This window comes from Ursus arctos, unplaced genomic scaffold, assembly GCF_023065955.2.
Source record: "Ursus arctos isolate Adak ecotype North America unplaced genomic scaffold, UrsArc2.0 scaffold_19, whole genome shotgun sequence".
In the NCBI taxonomy this organism is placed as follows: Eukaryota; Metazoa; Chordata; class Mammalia; order Carnivora; family Ursidae; genus Ursus; species Ursus arctos.
In genome coordinates, this window is record NW_026622863.1 from 3,581,794 (window position 1) to 3,599,595 (window position 17,802).

At 58.5% G+C, this 17,802-nt stretch overlaps 1 protein-coding gene across 5 annotated transcripts in view; it reads right to left on the reverse strand.

The window, feature by feature from the left end:
- GSE1 (Gse1 coiled-coil protein) overlaps nt 1-17,802 on the reverse strand; it is a 407,885-nt gene that overhangs the window by 102,481 nt on the left and 287,602 nt on the right. Inside the window, exon 1 of one of the 5 annotated variants that reach the window (XM_026494658.4) lies at nt 1,373-2,165. The exons of 3 other annotated variants lie outside the window; for them this stretch is intronic. In XM_026494658.4, coding sequence (XP_026350443.2) covers nt 1,373-1,409 — 37 coding nt within the window. In that variant the 5' untranslated portion in view covers nt 1,410-2,165. Of the gene's footprint in view, nt 1-1,372; nt 2,166-17,802 lie in introns of those variants that run through there. One more of the 5 variants, XM_026494660.4, reaches the window with a different exon arrangement.

The following is a 17,802-nucleotide window of genomic DNA, read 5'->3' on the forward strand; positions in this document are numbered from 1 at the left end:
TGTTGGACTCTTGGACGACCTCTTCCCCTTGTCCTGGTTCAGGGCGGCAAGTGCCAGATCCAGCAGAGCTGGGCCCTGTCCAGGCCCTGCCTTCCCCACCGCCGTCCTCCCACGGCCTCCGTGGCCTCCGTGGGAGCCTCAACCAAAGGGACAGGGGCTTCTTCCGAACGTACAGTGAAAAACCCCAAACCCCACACTCAGCCACCTGCACCTTTCGCCAGCAAAACAGGGCGAAATTACCCTCCACCGGCAGCCTCTTCTGCAGAATTTTGGAAGCTCCAGTATGAGCCCAGAACTTCCCCTCCTCCCTCCCTCCCTTCCCCTTCCTCCCCTCCCCCAGATCCATGGGCCCCCCAACTTCCACAGGAACTGTGTGAACTCCCAGGGCAGATGAAACTCTCAAAGGAAAGAAGGGAGAGAAAAACAGCTCGGCTGCCCTGCCTTCCTGACCTGCGCGTCAGGGGCCCACCGAGGGCAGGCCTAGTCAGTTACTCCCAACCCCAGGGGCACGGGAAGGGGGTGACAAGGAGGCAGCCGGAAGGGCCCCAGGGATCACCTAGGCTCCTACCTCCCTCGCCAGGAACCCCTGGCTTCCCAGCTTGCCCTCAGCCTACATGTCATTATTTTTAAGGTTTCAAAGTCCAAATAAGGTGAACTCAAGAGGGGCTCCCCAAACCTCCTGTCACCCCCTCCCCGCCCCTCCACTCTGGGTTGCAAGCACGACTTGCCCCGAAACAGAAAGTTACACCGCAGGCTGCTGTCAGCGCGCAGGAAGGTTAGGGAAACAGGAAGCCACGCCAACCACCCTCCGGAGCTTCCCCCGGCCCCCTCCTCCGACCTCGGCAGGAACAAAACCTTCCAGGGAAACCCGGGCAGGAAGGGGGGCGGGGGGCAGGCGCGCCACGCTCGCGCAGAGACGGCGCAAGGGGCTGGCTGGAGGCAGAGGAAAATAAGCCCCAGGCTGGGGGCGGGAGGGGGGCGCATGCCACCCGATCGGGGCGGTCTGCAGCAAAGTAACTTCACACCCGGTGCTTAATTCACCTTGGAAGGCAGCGTGCCCCAGCCGCTCGCTGCACCGCCGCGGCGGAGCCGGCTCGGGGCAGACAAAAGGAGGGAGACGCGCAACCCCCGGCGGCGGCGCGGTGGGGGCGGCGGGCCGGGTGGGCGCTCCCCGCCGCACGTAGCGCACACACCGCCCGCTGGACCGCAGCGGGAGCGGCCGGCCGCGCGAGCCCGCCCGCGGCGGACCCACCCGGCTCGGCGGACCCACCAACCCGACCCAGGCTGCGGGTCGGGGGGGGGGGTCAGGGGGGTGGGGGTCCGGGACGCGCCGGCGCCGCGCAGGACCCGGGGAGGCGCACAGCTCGCTTACCTGGTAAGTAATACAGAGGCGGCTTCAATCCAAACATGATTCAAATTAGAATTCCATAGTGGCCAGAGAGGGATGAAGAAGGGGAAAAAAAATTTTTTTAAACCCAGCAATGAGACAAAAAGCGCCGTCTGAGCCAAGGCGCTCAAAAATGTCCAAAACAATAAAATAAAGACGGAAGAGCGATCCCGACAGCGACGGAGAAAAATGTCTTTTTTTCTTTTTTTTCCCTCCCTAAAATGATGAAAGGGCTCTCTCTCTCTCGGGCCAGCGCCCGGACAGTTTCGGCCACCTCGGCCCGGGCAGATCCACAATGGGGTGACTGACGACCGAGGACGGGCCGGAGCCTCCACGGCTACCCGGTGTCTTCGCCGCCGCGTGTGTATTTTCTGCCTTTTGGACTTGAGATGCAAATAAAAAAAGGAGGGGGGCGCACGGCGGAGGGAAGCAGGCGGGAGAGCGGAGAGGAGCGCGAGAAAAATAAAGGGGGGAGGTGAGGGTGATGAAATTGGGGGGTTAAGATCTTCAGGGATTACTCATTTGAAAGAAAAAAAGGAGAGACAGAGAGGGAAAAAAAAAAAAAAGCAGCCCCAAGACGTGCGAGTAGCAATCTCTCCTCCATTCAGCCATTTGAATGTCAAGGGCGAGGGTCAAGGGACCTGTTTCCAACAGGGTTTCACGTTCAGAACCAGAAGGAAAAAGGAAGGGGGGGCGGCGGGAGGGGGTATCTCTTGTTGCCAAGGAGAAATCGGCTTTGTTTTCGTTTCCCCTTAGCTACTGGGTGAGGAGGGGCGGGGTGGGGGAGAGGAGGAGGGGGCGAGCGGGAGAGGGGAGAGGAGAAAATTAATACCCAAACAGCCAAGAAGTACCGAGGGGGAGATTTCTTCTCGTAAATAAAGAGGCAGCGATTGCAAACAAGTCTCGGGCAGGAGAAAGCAGGCCGAAGAGCCGGCTCCCCTCCCCCTCTCGCCACCAACCCCCCCCCACCTTTTTCTTTTCTCTCTCTCTTTTTTTTTTTTTTTTTGGTTATCTCCCCGGGCCGGCGTCCCACCACTGACTCAGAGCAGGGGTGGGGGAAGGTAGAGAAAGAACTCGCGGGGGCTCAGGCGCCCGGGCAGAAGGAGCAGGAGGAGAGCAGGGAGGCGAGAGCGCACGGCGGTGGAGAGCCCCTCGATCAATTTTCATGCAAGAATCATTATCGGTAAATTGGAAAGCTGGCTGCCTGACAGCAGATTTGTCTCCCCTAATGAAAGCGAAAGGGTAGGGGCGCAGCGGCGGGCGGCTGCAGGCGGCGGCGGCTCCTTCCGTCTCTACGCGGCATCTTCCAAGAGCTCCATGCTTTGCAGAGCGATAATAATAGTTTCACTTGCGAGCTTCTCCCCGCGCGGCAGCCGAGCCGGGCAGCAGATCCGTGCGGACTGGGATCCGGGCGCAGAGAGCTGGGCTCTCCTCTCCAAACGCGGGGAGGGTGCTGTAGCTGGCAGCGGGGCGCTCCGCTCTGCCCCAAAGCGGGGCCGTTTGCAAACAGTGGGCGGCTGCGGGCGCCGCCGGGCCCCCCTCGGCTGCCCAACTCCGCGCTCTGGCCGCCCGCCCGCCCTCCCCACCCACGGCTGACAGCTGCGGGAGCCGGAGTTCACCCGCCGCCGGGGCCTAGGAGGAGAATCCCCAAACCGTGCCCCGGGGGCTCTGGCCAGCCTTTTGTGAACCCACGCGGGGCTGCGGAAACGCACACACCGCCCAGCCCGGGTGAGCTCCTAAGGCGAGCAGCTTCTTTCTCTCCTTTCTTTTCCTCGCACCCCGCACCCCACCCTTAAAAATCCCTGTTGCAAGTGTAATCAAAGGCTTGATACCATCTTCCACACTCTCCCTGCACTGGTGCATTATCAGATCCGGGAAGGCATGCTTCCAGGCAAATAGACCTAATAAATGCTATTACTGGGATTCTGCAAGCCCCGGCTGCACCATAGTAACGAGAGCCCTGGCTAATTTGGTTTAAGAGAACGATCAACTGCACAGAGCGTGTGTGAGTGAGTGTGGAGTCTGTATCTCTCCTCCCCACGCCGCCTCTCTTTCACACTAGCTCAAGAAGGCCCCATGTGATAATTCCCCAAATCGAAGGGGAAAAAACCCTGCCGCCAAACCACATCCTGTGCGCTCATTGTCCAGCCCAGCGATTTTAAAGAGACAGGAGCCATTTACCCACGCCCCCACACACTCTTAAACGCACGCTGCAAAGCTGCCTCTTGATGTGACAATTTATTTTCAAGCCCTTTTACTTTCTCAAGGGCCCCTCAGTGGCACAACGAGCCGGAATCGCGACTTGGTGACACTAAGGGGTCACCTTTTGACCCTATACACAACCATCCTGGTTCGAGGAACAGATCTGGCCCGCAGGTATGCAGGGCGGGGCACAGCGGTCACGCCAAGCTTGGGTTCCTGCCAACGCTTTCCAGCCACTGCGTAAATCAGGGGTCCCCAGCGGAGGCCCCGGGGTCCCTGCTAAACAGGGCGGCTTCAGATGACAACTGAACTCCCGGAATATGATACTCTAGAGAAGAGCTCCGGAGGGCAAACTGGAAGAGGTGGGGGCACCAAGCATGCCTCTTGACCCCTCTATGCCACTCACACACGCGTTCCACCCCCCTCCCCCCCGCTCAACGCCCACCCCGCCAGAAGAATCTGAAATGGGCTGGGCGGAGCGCTCGGAGCCGAGGGAGAGGTGGCGCTCCTCCCCGCCGCCACCAACGGCTGGGTAGGTGCCGCACGCAGGCGGCCGCCTTCTCTGCCGGCTGGGCTGCCGGGGGTGCGAGGAGCATCTTTTAATCCCCCAGCCCCCGCTGCGCCCCGCCCGGCGCCTCTTCCCGCGGGCGGCCGAGCGCGCGCGGTCACCCGGGAGAGCTCCGGGGCTGCTGACCTGGAGGAAACGGGCCGCGCGGGGCCGCCGGCGTCCGCCGCCGGCATCTGGCCGCTCCGCCCCGCGCTGACCCCGGAGGTCGCGCCCGGCCCTCGGCGGCGGCGGCCCTTTGTTTCCGGGGCTGCGTGGCGGCGCGCTCGGCGCTACCCTCGCCTCCCCCTGCGCTCGCCGCTGCTGGCGGCCTGGCGAGGGAGACAACGGCCCCGGCGCGGCGGGGTCGGGGTCCGGGTCCAGCACCTGCCCGCCTCCCCACCCGGGCTCGGACCCCAGCTTTCGCCTCCCACCCATTTATCACCCGCACGCTGGATAATCTGCGCCCCTCTGGGAGTGGGGGGCACCAGGGCGCGTAGGGGAGGGCTCGGGTGAGCTGCCGCCCACTCCCCCCTCCAAGTCCCTCATAAGCTTGGAAGATCTTTGATCCTACTTTGGGGAAAAAAACACTATTTTTAAAAGACCCTAAACTATCAGTTTCTGTTGTCATTCTTTTATTGGTTTTTAATTCTCCGGGATTACATGAACAACAGTAGTAATTAATACTAAACCTTCCTCTACTGTATATGCTAATGGCAGGAGCCATAAAAATTAATTTGCAAACATGTCATTACACAATAGCTATACAGGCAATAAACCTGTAATTATGGGCCAATCACAGGCAGGGTACAGAGGGAGGGATGGTCCCCCAATCTGTTAGGTGCCCCCCTTCCCCTGCTAAAATGGGGAAGATGATGCCAGCAAGGAGCCTGCCTTCTGAGAGCCACCTGTGAAGAATGCTCCCAGCTCCAGAAGATGGCAAAAGGGGTCTCCCGGCTAGAGCTCCGAGTGGCCTGGCTTCTGTGCAGGACCCCGCGGAGACAGCCTCTCCGGGGCCCATCAGGACCGATATATGGCGGGAGAGCTCCCCACCTAGCCAGTGGGAGGGGGGCAGGCGAGCAGTAAGAGGGGTAGGAGGCCCCACACTGGTGGGCCAGCAACAGCGTCCCGGCTTCCCTGTCAAAGGCAAACATCTCTCCCTATAAGCACTTGAATGCCTGCATTGAATTATCTCAAAATGCTCGGGCCAACCCCTAATTGCTTTTGGCCACTCCCTCGGGGAAGAGGGTGAGCGGCAGGATTCTAAGTGACACCTAAGCGTCCTTTGGCCCTGGGTCTGGGTGGCTCAGAGTAGGTTGGTGACATTTCCTGGTGACAGGGAGTTTGGAAAGGAGGAGACCCACTATGAGAGCACGGCTGCACCACAGCTCCTGACCTGAAGCCAGAACAGCTGAAAAATAGAAAGCCACCCCCGCCGTGCCAAGCAGCCTGCTTAGCGCGCTCTCCACTGAATGGCTCGGTTGTTTGCCATAATGTGGCTGAACGAGGAGCTGGAAGGATTTTCCCTTTCCCACTGGCCCTTGTGGCTTGGCTGGCGTCTTTGGAACTCCTCACTATGGCTATTCATTTCCCAAGGGAGCCACCCCACCTCGGAGGGTGGCGATGGCCTGGCTGGGGGGGTGGGGGTGGGGGTGGTGAGAGGGACAGCCAGCCTGGGCCACACCTGATCCAGGTGAGAAGGGCAGCACTCTCCTGGGAATGTCATTTCAGTGGGATTCTATGCAAGGACAAAATGTCTCTCTCCACCCCCTCTTCTCTCTCAGAGGGTGGTCACTGCCATAACCCTCCCCCTCTCAGTCATCTCACCTCTGGGGCGGGGGGGAAGAGGGCATTTCTAGAAAAGAAGCAGGAAATGAGGCAGGCTGAGACTCCAGTGCCCCTTCTTACAGCCGGGGCCACCGCAGGGCAAAGTCACCCCCCCCACCTCCCTGAGAGACCCCTGTGCACACTGCAAGCCAACCCAGGGTCAGAGGGCAGCTCTGGGTCACGTCCTGGACAGGGTGGAAAGAAGAGAAAATCACTTTATCTCTCAATGGGAAAGCAAGCTGAGGGCCAGCTGCCTCCCTGGAAGCTGCATCAAGCCCTCCAGACACCCACTCTGAAGCTACAGGGCCCCCTCCCTTTCCGCTCCTTCAAAATGGAGGGGCCCGAGACTCCCCCTAGCGGGGCCGCCGTTGCCACAGCACGGAGACAGCCCTAGGCGGCCAAGAGCGTCAGCTGAGCGCAGTAAAAATAGCCTCCCTGCACGTGCTGAGGACAGCGGCTGCAGCCAGGTCCGGAGAGTGCTGTGCAGGGGGGTGGGGGGTGGCGCTCACAGCCGCAGGGCCCGCCGCCTCTGTGTGCCCACTGGCACCCTGATGGCCACCCAGGCCAGGCCCAGTTGCCACCAGGCCACCGCAGCACGTTCTGGAGGTGCCCCCCAGGGATCTCAGGAGAGGGGACAGAGGGAATGCTGGGAGCGTGGCTAACCCGAAATGCCCCTTTGGGTCTGCCCCCTCCACTTCCCTCTTTAGGATAATCATGCCAGCTGATGTTTCCTGAGCACTCGGTCTGTGCCAGTTGCTGTTCTAAGCACTTTTCACAGGGAACTCGTTGGATCCTCATGACAGTGCTGTTCAAGGTCACCACGAGGAGTTTCATTTTCTAGATGAGGCACAGAGAGGTCAAGGACCTTGCCCACGGACACACAGTCGGTAAGGGGCAGAGCTGAGATCTGAACCTACACCGGTTCCAGAGTTCAGGTTCATAACCAACAGCCTGGAGTTGGCCCTACCTGAGTTCAAGTGTCAGCTGGGCCCCCACCCACCGTATGCCCTCAGGCTGTGACGTCACCATCCGGAAGCTCAGTTTCCTCACCTGGAAAATGGGAGGAAATCACTCGGCATTCCAGGGAGACGCGGGTGTATAGCCGCCCTGGTGCCGGGCACAGAGTGAGGACTCCATAAACAGAGCTGTAATTACTCCCGTGTTTTGGATAATAGTGATAAATATGGCTATTGACCGGGCCTCAGGACACCCAGGGCTCCGCCTGGCATGCTTTGCTAAGAGCGTTATCTTATCAGAACTTGCTCCCAGCCTGTGAGGCGGACCTACAATGACCATCACCCCATGTCGTACCTGAGGACGTGGAGGCCGCGAGAGGTGAAGTCACTCACCCAAGGGCACACGGGAAGCGGACACACCCGCTTTCTCCCTCTGTCCAGCTCCACTCCTTAGGTGACCAGAGCGTGTGTGAACATTCCAAGTCTCAAGAAAAGCACGTCTGAGAGGTCGGAAGAGAAATGGGGAACCTCTGTCCAGGCGCACCGCATGGTGACATTTGCAAACCCAGGTCTGGTTTCCCTCCTGTGTTCTGCGTTTGCTTTTGCTTTCCTATGACCCAGCCCCTCCAGGCTGTGCCATCCTGTTTGGGGGAGGGGCTAACCAGGTCTCCTGGGGCCTCCTCCCCCTGCCCCAGTGTAGGGGGTTGAATGGTGGCCCACCAAAATATATGTCCACCCGGAAGCTGTGACTGTGACCTTATTTGGAAAAGGAGTCTGTGCAGACGTCATTAAGTTAAGGCTCTTGAAATGAGGTCATCCTGGATTATCGGAGCGGGCCCTAAATCCAATGGCAAGTGTCCTTATAAAAAGAGCAGACCAGAGAAGACACAGGGTGGAGGCCACAGGGTGGAGGCCGTGTGAGGAGAGGCAGACACCGGACGGAGGACGGGACCAGGAGCCCCAGGAGCACCTGGAGCCCCCGGGAGCTGGAAGAGGCAGGAAGGACCCTCCCCTAGAGCCTTCAGTGGGAGCGTGGTGACCCTGCTGACGCCCTGATTTGAGATTTCCGGCCAGAACTGGGAGAAAATAAATACCTGATGTTCTAAGCCACCCAGTTTGTAATAATTTGTTACACCAGCCACGGGAAACTAATACATCCTGTCACTTCTATAGAAACAAACACCTCAGTACTGCCAACCCAGGGAGGCCCGGGGTGCTGTCCAAGGCTGGACGCCATGGGCCTCGGGCCAGCGGGGTCAATCTCTCCTTCAGGTCTGTAGCAAGGGCTTGGAGTAAGACAAAGGGTCCAGGGCCCCTGGCACTGGCGTGTTCAGGTTGCCCGTCCTCCGTGAAGCTGAAGTCCACACCCCACTGGGATGGGGAGGATTTCTAGTGGCCTGCCCACCTCTGCTCTCCTCTCTCGTGACCCACATTTGCTAGCAGGGGGTTGGGCAGCAACCAGCCTGTAAGAGATCAGTGGGCGTGGCCATCTGCCCCAGGGGAACAGCCAACCGGCAGGCCAGATCAACCTAGGAACCAAGGGCTCAGCTGGTCCTTCTGCACCCCAAACGCCTCATGAGGCCTGGAGACAACCAGGAGCCCTGGTGGCCAGCTTTTCACCAAATCTGCTTCCCTCTCCTCTCGGGCTCATAGCCAGGCTAGGCTTCTCAGTCTCTCGTGCAGAAGAGGGGGGCCGGATGACCAAATGGTGGCCAAGAGAAATGTGGTGGGAGTAATCGCTCACCAGTCCCAGGCCTGGCCCGGAGAAACCTCCTGCCTGAGCCTCCATGTTCTGCTGTTGTGTCTGCCCACCAGACGTCCGCTCCCAGGATGACCCTGAAGCCATGGACAGAAGACGCAGCACCTCCAGGAACCCCTCAAAGGTTGTTAAGCGCAGAGGCCCCTGACGTGGCCTCCCACCAACTATACGTTATGTGGGCACTTGACTGAGAAAGATCTACTGGGTGGCTTCTACTTCACGGGCTGTAACACGTCACTTCCACTGTGATGAGCCCCTGGGACGTCAGGGCCTCTTTGTCACAGCAGCTCGTGTTGGCTTAGCACACGTTATCTACAGACCCCCTGAACAGGCATTTACTTAACACTTCGCAATGCACAGGATGCTTCAAGTGCATGACCTTATTTTGTCCCCACAACAAAATGAGTCTATGGTTATCTCCATTTTGCAGGTAAGAAAACTAAGGTCCAGGGAAATAAAGTGACTTGTCTGAGCTCACACAGCCAGTAAGAGGAAAAGCTTGGATTTGAACCCAGACCCTGCATTGTAAACTGCTCTCTATGGAACCTCCCCAGCACCGCCCCCCTGCACTGTATGGGCCTCCAGTAGGACCTTGTAAAGAGGCTGGAGCTCAGATTCCTTTTTTTTTTTTTTTTTAATGAAAATCAAACAAAAAAGCCAGAAAGGGCAAAGGACCAGGCATGCTGCAGTATACGCAGAACTGGGTGCTGACCTGCCGTTCGGGCCTGCTCTTGGAGCTCAGGATTTGGGGACTCTTTAAAATCGTGGCTTGACTCGCCGTAAGCAGCGATATAGCCAAAGCGCTTTCTTCTCTCGGCTGCATGGATGCCAGAGAAATCAGCCAGAGACGGTGTCGGGGACTGCCGGGGCCACACAGTTCATCCCCAAGAGGCACCCCCCCACCCCTGCCCGCCTGTCCTCACACGCCTGCGATAGGCTGGCCACTTCTGGAAGCAGTCCATTCATAATCCAAGACAGCTCTGGTGGTGAACGCTCTGCCTCGTGCAGAGCCAACACGGGCCTGGCAAGCGGTGTCCGAAAGCACTGAGGGAGGTCTCCGGGGGAGGGCGCGTGCCGGCACGAACCGCACCAGGGACCTTCTGGGGATCCGGCCACAGCCCCACAGCCCGTGCACGGCCTGCCCCCGCGTTCGGCGGTGGCCCCTGTCCGGATCTGCTGCCTGGAGCAAGTCGACAAGGCTTTCTTCTCCCTGCCGGTGCCTGCACCCCGGGGACCAGGCGCACGCCTGTTCAAGGCAAAGAGGCATTTGTGAGCAGCTGTCCCGCTGCTTGCTGCTGGGAAGAAGTGACGGTGGGGACATAATTATCCGCCTGTGGATGACACGCATATCTCCCTGTCTACCTCTCGACTTAACGGCTTCAGGTCTGTGTAGCCCTCTGGCCGACACGATGTGAGTCTTAAAAGGTGGCTTCGGGCCTGCTCTCCCCCTCACGCTGGGCACTGGCTTTCAGCATGAAGGAGCCGGAGTGGGGCGCCCCAGGGCCCTGTCATCTCTCTCTACCTCTCCCTCCCAAAGAAATCCTGGCTCAGCCCCGCCACCTCCTTCCTCTGCACCTGCCCTGCTGTCCCCCGTGGCCTGACTGTTCTTTATTCACCCTCTGTGTGTCATGCCGGAGCCCATGGGATTCCTGCCACGTTCCCCGCACGAGACATTGTCCCGCAGACTAGCTCCTCTGGCCGGTGGGGTTTACGACGCACGGATGTGGCATGGGGCTCCCCACCCTCGGCACATTGACGAGGGGGCCAAAGAATTCCCTGCCGGGGGTGGCCCCGTGCACTATGGGATGTTTGGCAGCACCCCTGGCCCCCAAAATCTCTCCAGAATGGACACATTTCCCCGGGGGGGGGGGGTTGGCCGCAGGCACAAAACTGCCCCAGTGGAGAGCCATCAATGTAGCCTAAGGGGTCCGGCCAGTACAATGAGCAACCTGAGCTTCGGACCTCATTCCGCTGTCAGCCTTGGACAAACAACTGTCCTCTCTTGGCCCCAATTTTACCGCATAAAATTCAGGGGCTGAATAGGGTTTTCTAGCTGCCTCTCTTCTCTGATGCTGCTTAGAACCAATGGTTCCAAAGTGGGGACAATCTTGTGACGCAGGAAAAAGGATCCGAAAGGAAGGAATTCAGTGATAGAGTGCTCAGACAGAACAAGGCGGTTAATGGACCACCAAGTCAGGTGGTCCACCCTGGTGCCTTGGGCCTCTCTGTGTTTCTCCCTTTCTTCCACAGACCTCTTTCACTCCAACCTAAGGGAAACCTACTCTGGAAAAGAAAAAGAAAAAGAAAAAGAAAAAAAGTATCTGCTATCAGTCATTTACACTCTAGTATGATTTAGCCCCACCTCTACTATCTTCACAGAACCAAGTATGGGCCTGGTTGGAGCCACCTCATGACTAACTAGAACAGCTGTAGGATGTGTTGGGGAAAGGCAGGACAAAAGAGCTATTCTGCCCACTTGGGTCAAAACGGTGGTTTCAATTTCACAACATCATGTGATGAGGTGAACTTCCGGGTGCCCTGGGTTATAGTCAGTTTCAACAGCTGCCACGGGGGGAGGAACAGTCTCAGTCAAGTGCTGGGGTTGGGAGGAGTTATGTGGCTCAGAGGAATTGGGATGAAGAGGTGGGTCCAGCAGGGACCCCCCACAAATCAGGCACCGAGCAGCTAGGTCCTCTGGGCTTCGTGACGACGTCTCCCACCAGCCCCTGGCAAACACCAGCGCATGTGGCGCTGCCCGGTGCACCAAGGCTGGAACATTCTCAGTTGGCAACCACCGTCCTGACCCACGTGTCCCAAAGGCAGGATTTCCGGTTGTTTGTGGGGGTGGATTATCCCAGAATCAGCTCTGCTTTGGCTTTTAATTGGGAGGTAGGATGGCTGTTCCTGAGGTGGGGGGAGCATACACCTGTTTCATTCCGCAGAGTGGGAGGCATGTGGGTAGGGGGAGGATTTGGGTCCCAGCACAGCTCAGCCCCCATCACAGGTGCAGTGTGGCTCTGGCCTTCTCTGGCCTTCAGTCTCCTCCTCTGCAGGACGCACGGACTAAATGATCCCCCAGGCCTTCCAGCTCCGCGAGCCCATGATTAATAAAACTCAGACACACCATCTGCTCGCTCTGACATTTAAGCAACAGAACGGGTTTCCAAAGAGAAAGCTGCCCGGTGCAACTTGCTTCTCCTCCTTCGCCTGCCGATCGAGTGTGGGTTCACACCCTCCCCACATCCCAGCCCTGACTTGGAAAATCCTGACATGCACACACCCAAGCACACACAGAGCTTGTCTCCCCCATTCTACCCCCCAGGTCAAACATGGAGGAGCTGGCTGATGACACAGGCCTGCCCTGGTAAAACTCTGAGCCAACCCCCTTCTGGGATCTGCACCCTTTACGAGGCCTTCTCCGGCCCCAGAGCCAGGCATACATCTCACTAACATGTCCCCAAACTTCACAACTGTTACCACTGACTCATCTAGCCCACGTGTTTAGCTCCTCCTCGGTGTCGGGGAGTGAGAACTGCTGCCCCCTTTATGGAGGGGGAAACTGAGCTTGAAAAGTGAAGGGTCAGGCCCAAGGTCACACAAAAGACAAGCAGCAAGGCAGGAATGGCATCCTGATCCAAAGTGGTAGTCTCGGGCCCGCGCTGCAGACACACCAGACCACAGACCCTCTGTGCCACGCCAAGAGCCCTGCTGTGGCCTCTGACCACAGACCCTGGAGCCCAGGAGAAGAGAAGGTGGGAGGGAGGTGGGGGGGCATTCTGGGCAGGTGAGACCCTCCCCCCCAGCCAAACTCCAGAAGTGGTTTTAACTTAGCCCAAGAGCTGAGCAGGGGCAGCAGGGGTGTGGTCAGACGTGGTGCCTGAGCGGCAGCCGGGTATACACATAGATCTGCTCTGCGGCTTCTGCCAACTGCCCAGGTCCTACCCCTGGCTGGGCCCCACAGAGGAAAGCCCTGGGGATGCCCCTGGCCGGGGATCGAGTATTCCCTGTTGGCTGAATCTCGGGAGACCCCCACTCAAGCTGCCCTTTTGCTGCTGTCAGTCCTCATGGGGCCCCTGCGGGTCGGCCGCTTTTCAGACTCTTTCTCTGCCGCTCTCCTCCTGCCCTGACCAGTGTGGACACCTGCCACTCCCTGACACGCTCTATGCTGAGCACAACCCTGGGCACTTCTCTGGTGCTCTGTCCACTGTCCCCACCCCCTCCTCACAGCTCGCCTGAACCACCCAACTTGGAGAAGTGGCCTGGACTTCCTGTTTCTCATAATAACCCATAAAATCAACCCAAAAAGCTGGATAAAAATAGTCCCCCAGTTTCTTAAAAGCACCGAACTGCTGACAAGACGATAAGGAATCACCAGGCCAGAGGGGCAGGGAAATCGGAACCAGGAGCTGACTTGCCACAGAGGCACGTTGGCCCCAAGGACATCTACAAATCCTGCAAAGTCTGCACTTCCGTTTTTACAGCCTTAAAGATCAAGGGGGACAGAGAGCAAAGCCTGGGGTGTCTGCACAAGTTGGAGCAGGACTAGGAGACCCTCCCCATAAGAAGGCAGGACCCCAGAGAACCACCCTCCCAGGGTAAGAGTGAAGGGGAAGCTGGCCAGGCCCTGTGCAGAGGTGCGGCTGGGCTCTAGCGGTTACTGCTGTCCTGGGGTCTTCCAACCCTGACCTGGACTAAGAAGGTTCTAAAGCAGTCGTGTCTCTGGGCATCTGCCAGAGACAAATGCAAGCCCTTCTGAAGGAAAGCACCTCCATCCACTTCAGGCTCCAAATTCTACCCACAGTTTCTTTTCTTTTCTTCCTTTCAAATATGACGGCCAGCGCATAGTTGAAGACAACCAGGCGCACGAGGCATCTACACTTCCTGGTTGAGAGTCAGCAGCAAGAACAGCTGAAACAAGCAGGTCCGCCGTCACGCCAGAGGCTAGAACTACAGACGCCCCCGCGGTTCTGCTGCCGGGATAAAGACAGAAAAGACAAGCCCGACAGGATCCGCGGAGAATGGGGGAACAAGAGAAGTGCCACGGTCCAACGTCACCCCAGAACGTGGGCTCCCCGAGGGCTCTGCCTGCTCACCTCCACGTCCCCTAGAACCACGCCCGGCTCACAGCGGGAGTTCAATCGATAGCTGTTGGCTCATTAAATATCCACGCTGGACTTGAGACCTTCCGGGGCAAAGGAACCGCAATCGTCTGCTCCAGGTGAGCCTGGTGAATCATCCCCCGTGCCAGCAGACAGGCGGAGGAGGTGATGAACCCCACGTTTCCCTTCTGTGTGACATTTCTGTGTGCGAAGGCAGGTGCTAATGATAAAACAAACCCAGCCACAGAGCAGCCTCCACAGTGGAAAAAACAGCCCAGAGGTGTAATGGCTGCTGCAAAAAGCCTAATTCTTCAGGCCCGACCCAGCACCCCTACCGCTATAATTCTGAGTTATCCGTTCTTTATTACAACTCACGACCTTGGCTCCCAAAGCATCTACCAGGGATTCTTTCTGTGGGCGCAATTTTGGTGCCTGCAATTAGCTGAACAGGCATCTTTTGTCCCTGCTGAAGCACTCAATTGCAGGTGTAATTAGGTCCCCTCACCCCTGAAATCTGCAGAGAGCCGCCCGCCTTGACTAACTGCACCCACAATTAAGTGCTTACGGGCATGCGGCTGAAGCCGGCAAACATGTGCACGCGGCTAATAGCGGGGGCACCGAGCAGGCTTGCAAAAATAGACACTGTGTTGGAGAAATCCAGCCTTTTTGCATTTGTTGTTCAAACGGCTCTGTCCAGCTGGGAATAATGAGGAAAGACAAACACGCCAATTAGGCTAGGTCCATACATAAATAAACTGCACAGCTCCTTAATTAAGCCACTTACGGGAGTGGGCAAGGCTATGAGAAGGGGGAAGGAGAGCAGTGGCCCCACGGGCAGCGTGGCATCGGGAGTGCCCGCCTCACGGAGGCCCAGATGCCCCACCCAGGATTGGGCTGTCGGCCGCCCGGGCAGGGGCTGGGGGAGGACAGGTGGGAGCGGGCAGAGCGGGACCAGGTGCAGGAAGGCGGAAAAGGTGGCTCGAATCCTGTGTCCAGAGGACGGCAGCATCAGAGGAGAGCCTGCCTCCTCTGCCCTTTCCCAGAAGCTGGCTCTGCCTGGCAGAGGACCTCTTCCCTGAAAACCTCCACATCTGTTCTTTCCTCCTCCGCCTTGGCCTCGCCAGGCCTCAGAAGGGTGGCAAAGCCCCAGATCAAACCACCTGCCTGCTTCCCAGGTCGGCTCCCTCAAGACGCCTTTAGCTGAGACCCTAAGCCCCTGCCAAGCCTCCCCGCTGTAAGCTGCACCCACGCGAGATGCACGCGCCGTTAAACAACAAAGGACACGTGTCGTCAGGGATGGGGCCAGGGGATGCGTGGCTGTTAGTGATGGCGGGCAGCTCTGCCCCCCTTCCTGCCACATCCACTTTCTGAACTCCCTGCCATGTTGCGGTATTGTTTCGGAACAATAAAACCAAGCAGATTATACGCACTGTAATCAGACAAGGGAGAAAAGCTTCCCGCGCCCCCAAGTAGAGCCGCTGAAAGCTATTTGCCTTTTGCAGAGCGCAGCAGTCCCGGCTGGAAGCAAAGGGCAAAGGCAATATTTAGATAATTAAAAACCCATTGCTGATGGACCAGCCGGGTGACCACAGGTGGCTTCAGGGTGGACCAGCCATGGCTCAGAATGGCCGCCAAGCTTTTCTTCTTCCTCTTCCAGCCACAACTAAGGAAGGCAGACAGGTGACCACTGGGAAATTCTGCCCAGGCAAGAATCAGCCTCAAGCCCGGGATTCTGGTTCCATGGTCCCTGTAAGACTTAGAAGACACGACCCTGGCTCTGCCTTACCTCTACTCTAATGGCACCAGCCTCTCAACCCCCCTCCTGCCTCAGGGCCTTTGCATGGGCTGTGCCCTCTGCCTGGGACGCTCTTCCCCCAGCAATCCACATGGCTCCCTCCATCCCCCCTCTGTTCAGGACTGCTCTCAGACTCTGCCCTCTCAAAAGGAGCTTCAGAGCCTCCCCCCCCCCCCGTTGCCCCATCCCCTCACTCTTCTGTGGGGTTTTGGTAGCACTTCATCCCTGAATTTACAGCTAACAGTTTTGTCATCTTGTCTTTCTCTCTGGGACTTGATCAGGCTTCTTCACCACTGGGTCAATGGTGCCTAGCAAGGCAGCTGGCACACAGTGGGGTCTCGGTCCTGAATAAGAAACGGATATGAAGTGACCCAGGGCACTGCCTCGGAACAGGGGCTCAGCTATAACCTGCACTGGGACCGGGGCTCCAGAAGCTTCTGGGAGTGCAGGTCCCTGCTCTGTGGGAGCTGGAGCTGGAGCTGGAGCTGGAAGGCCTCCCTGGCCGCAGCCCGGCTGGAGCGCTCATGCCCTGGGCAGCCCCGGGCAGCAAGAGTGACCACAAGTCGGTCTGCCTGTGCAGACCTGTGTCTCCTCCTTTAGCCTTTGAATTTTTAAAGCTTGACTTGGTGCCAAGAATCACTGAGCTCCGGGGAACGGAGCCTCGCTCCTCTGTCTGACCCTTTTCCTGCCCCCCTGCCCGAGCAGACGCCTGTGAAAATCAAAATCAAGATCGGCTCCTCTTTACAACGGCCGGACCTGGCTTATCTGCCGTCATGGGGGCAGCAGAGGCGTGAACTGCTGTGGGGCACAGATAACCGGAAGCCCCAATTTGAGGCCCTGCCATCGTCATCTGCCTCTGGATCAAACGTTGCCTGGAGCTGCTGATGAGCCACCAAAGGAGGGGCTTGCATTTCATCGCCTCCCTCCGTCCCTCCCAACCTTGGGGACTTCCCGGATAGGTGCCTGGCCCTCTGCCTCTCCCTTCTCCAAACCCCTGCAGCATGTCCCACGCACAGTGCAATCCGTCCCTTGTCTGTCGCCAGCCCGGGACCAGGCCAGGGGTTGAGTTTCTAGAGCCTTCCCCTGTTGGGACCAATGAGCAGCCCGGACAGTGGCTGTTGCTGGGCTGCCTGGTGGTGGATCCAGCTCTGTCCGCCTCTCCTTGGAGGCCCCACCCTCCCAACCCTCTGGCTCAAGCCCTGCTTTCCCCAGCCGCTCAGGGTCGTGTCCGGGATGCAGGGAACAGGCAAGGCAACCATTCCTGCCCAGGCAGCCCCCCGCGGGGGAAGGAGCCCAGGGCCTGGACAGGCTGTGTTCCCACCCACCTGCCACCTGTGGCCTGGACCCTTCTGTACCTCACACCCAGCAATGAGTGTGGATGAAGGACCTGAAAAGTGCAGAACTTTCTGGGCCCTCAGGGAGGCTCGCACATTCCACTACCTGAGACGGTTGTATGGCTAATGTCCCCATGTCACAGACAGGTCACTGCCCGTGGTCGACACCGAGGGGGGGGATCTCGGAGGCAGACACCTTGGAGACCCTCCTGGCTGGGCCCTGGCTTCGTGAAGGGCCCTGCCTCTTCCACTCTGCATACAGCTGAGAGTAGCCCTACTTCTCCTTTTCCGAAGAAGCCCTGATCCAAACCCCAGTGTCAGCCCACTTCCCCAGAGGAAACAAGCCCGTGAGGCCCCACAGAGAACTCAGAACTTCCTGGCCTTTAGCCAAACCCACAGAAGCTTGGCTGGTGACCTGGCCCGTCCTGCTAAGCCTCAGGCAGTTGCCGGCCTCCCTCCTCGGGACACTTGTCCCACAGATGTCCCCTCCATGTTCTCCCAGGACCTCTCTTTCACGGCCCTCGGGGTCTGCACTGTCACGTGGCATCTTCCATTTGGGAATCCCCAAGCCCAGGCCCAGGGCCTGTATACAGTAGGTGCTCAGCACATGCACATCAGAAGACCACATGAAGCAGAGGAAGGGCTGGGCCCAGGGCCACATCTAAGGGCATCTAGAAAGCTGATCCTTCAGGCCCTGTGGTGATGGCACAACCTCCAAGCAGAGATGGGGTTGGGGGTGAACATACTGTTCCCAAGAGAACCTGGGCGAGGGGCTGATTTGTTGTGGCCTCTCAGCCCCTGACACGGGGGGCGGGGGGGGGGGGGCTGGACCACATGCAGTCCTGATTAGCAAGCGGCCCACCTACTTCTGCTTTGAGAGTGTCATCCCAAACCACTAG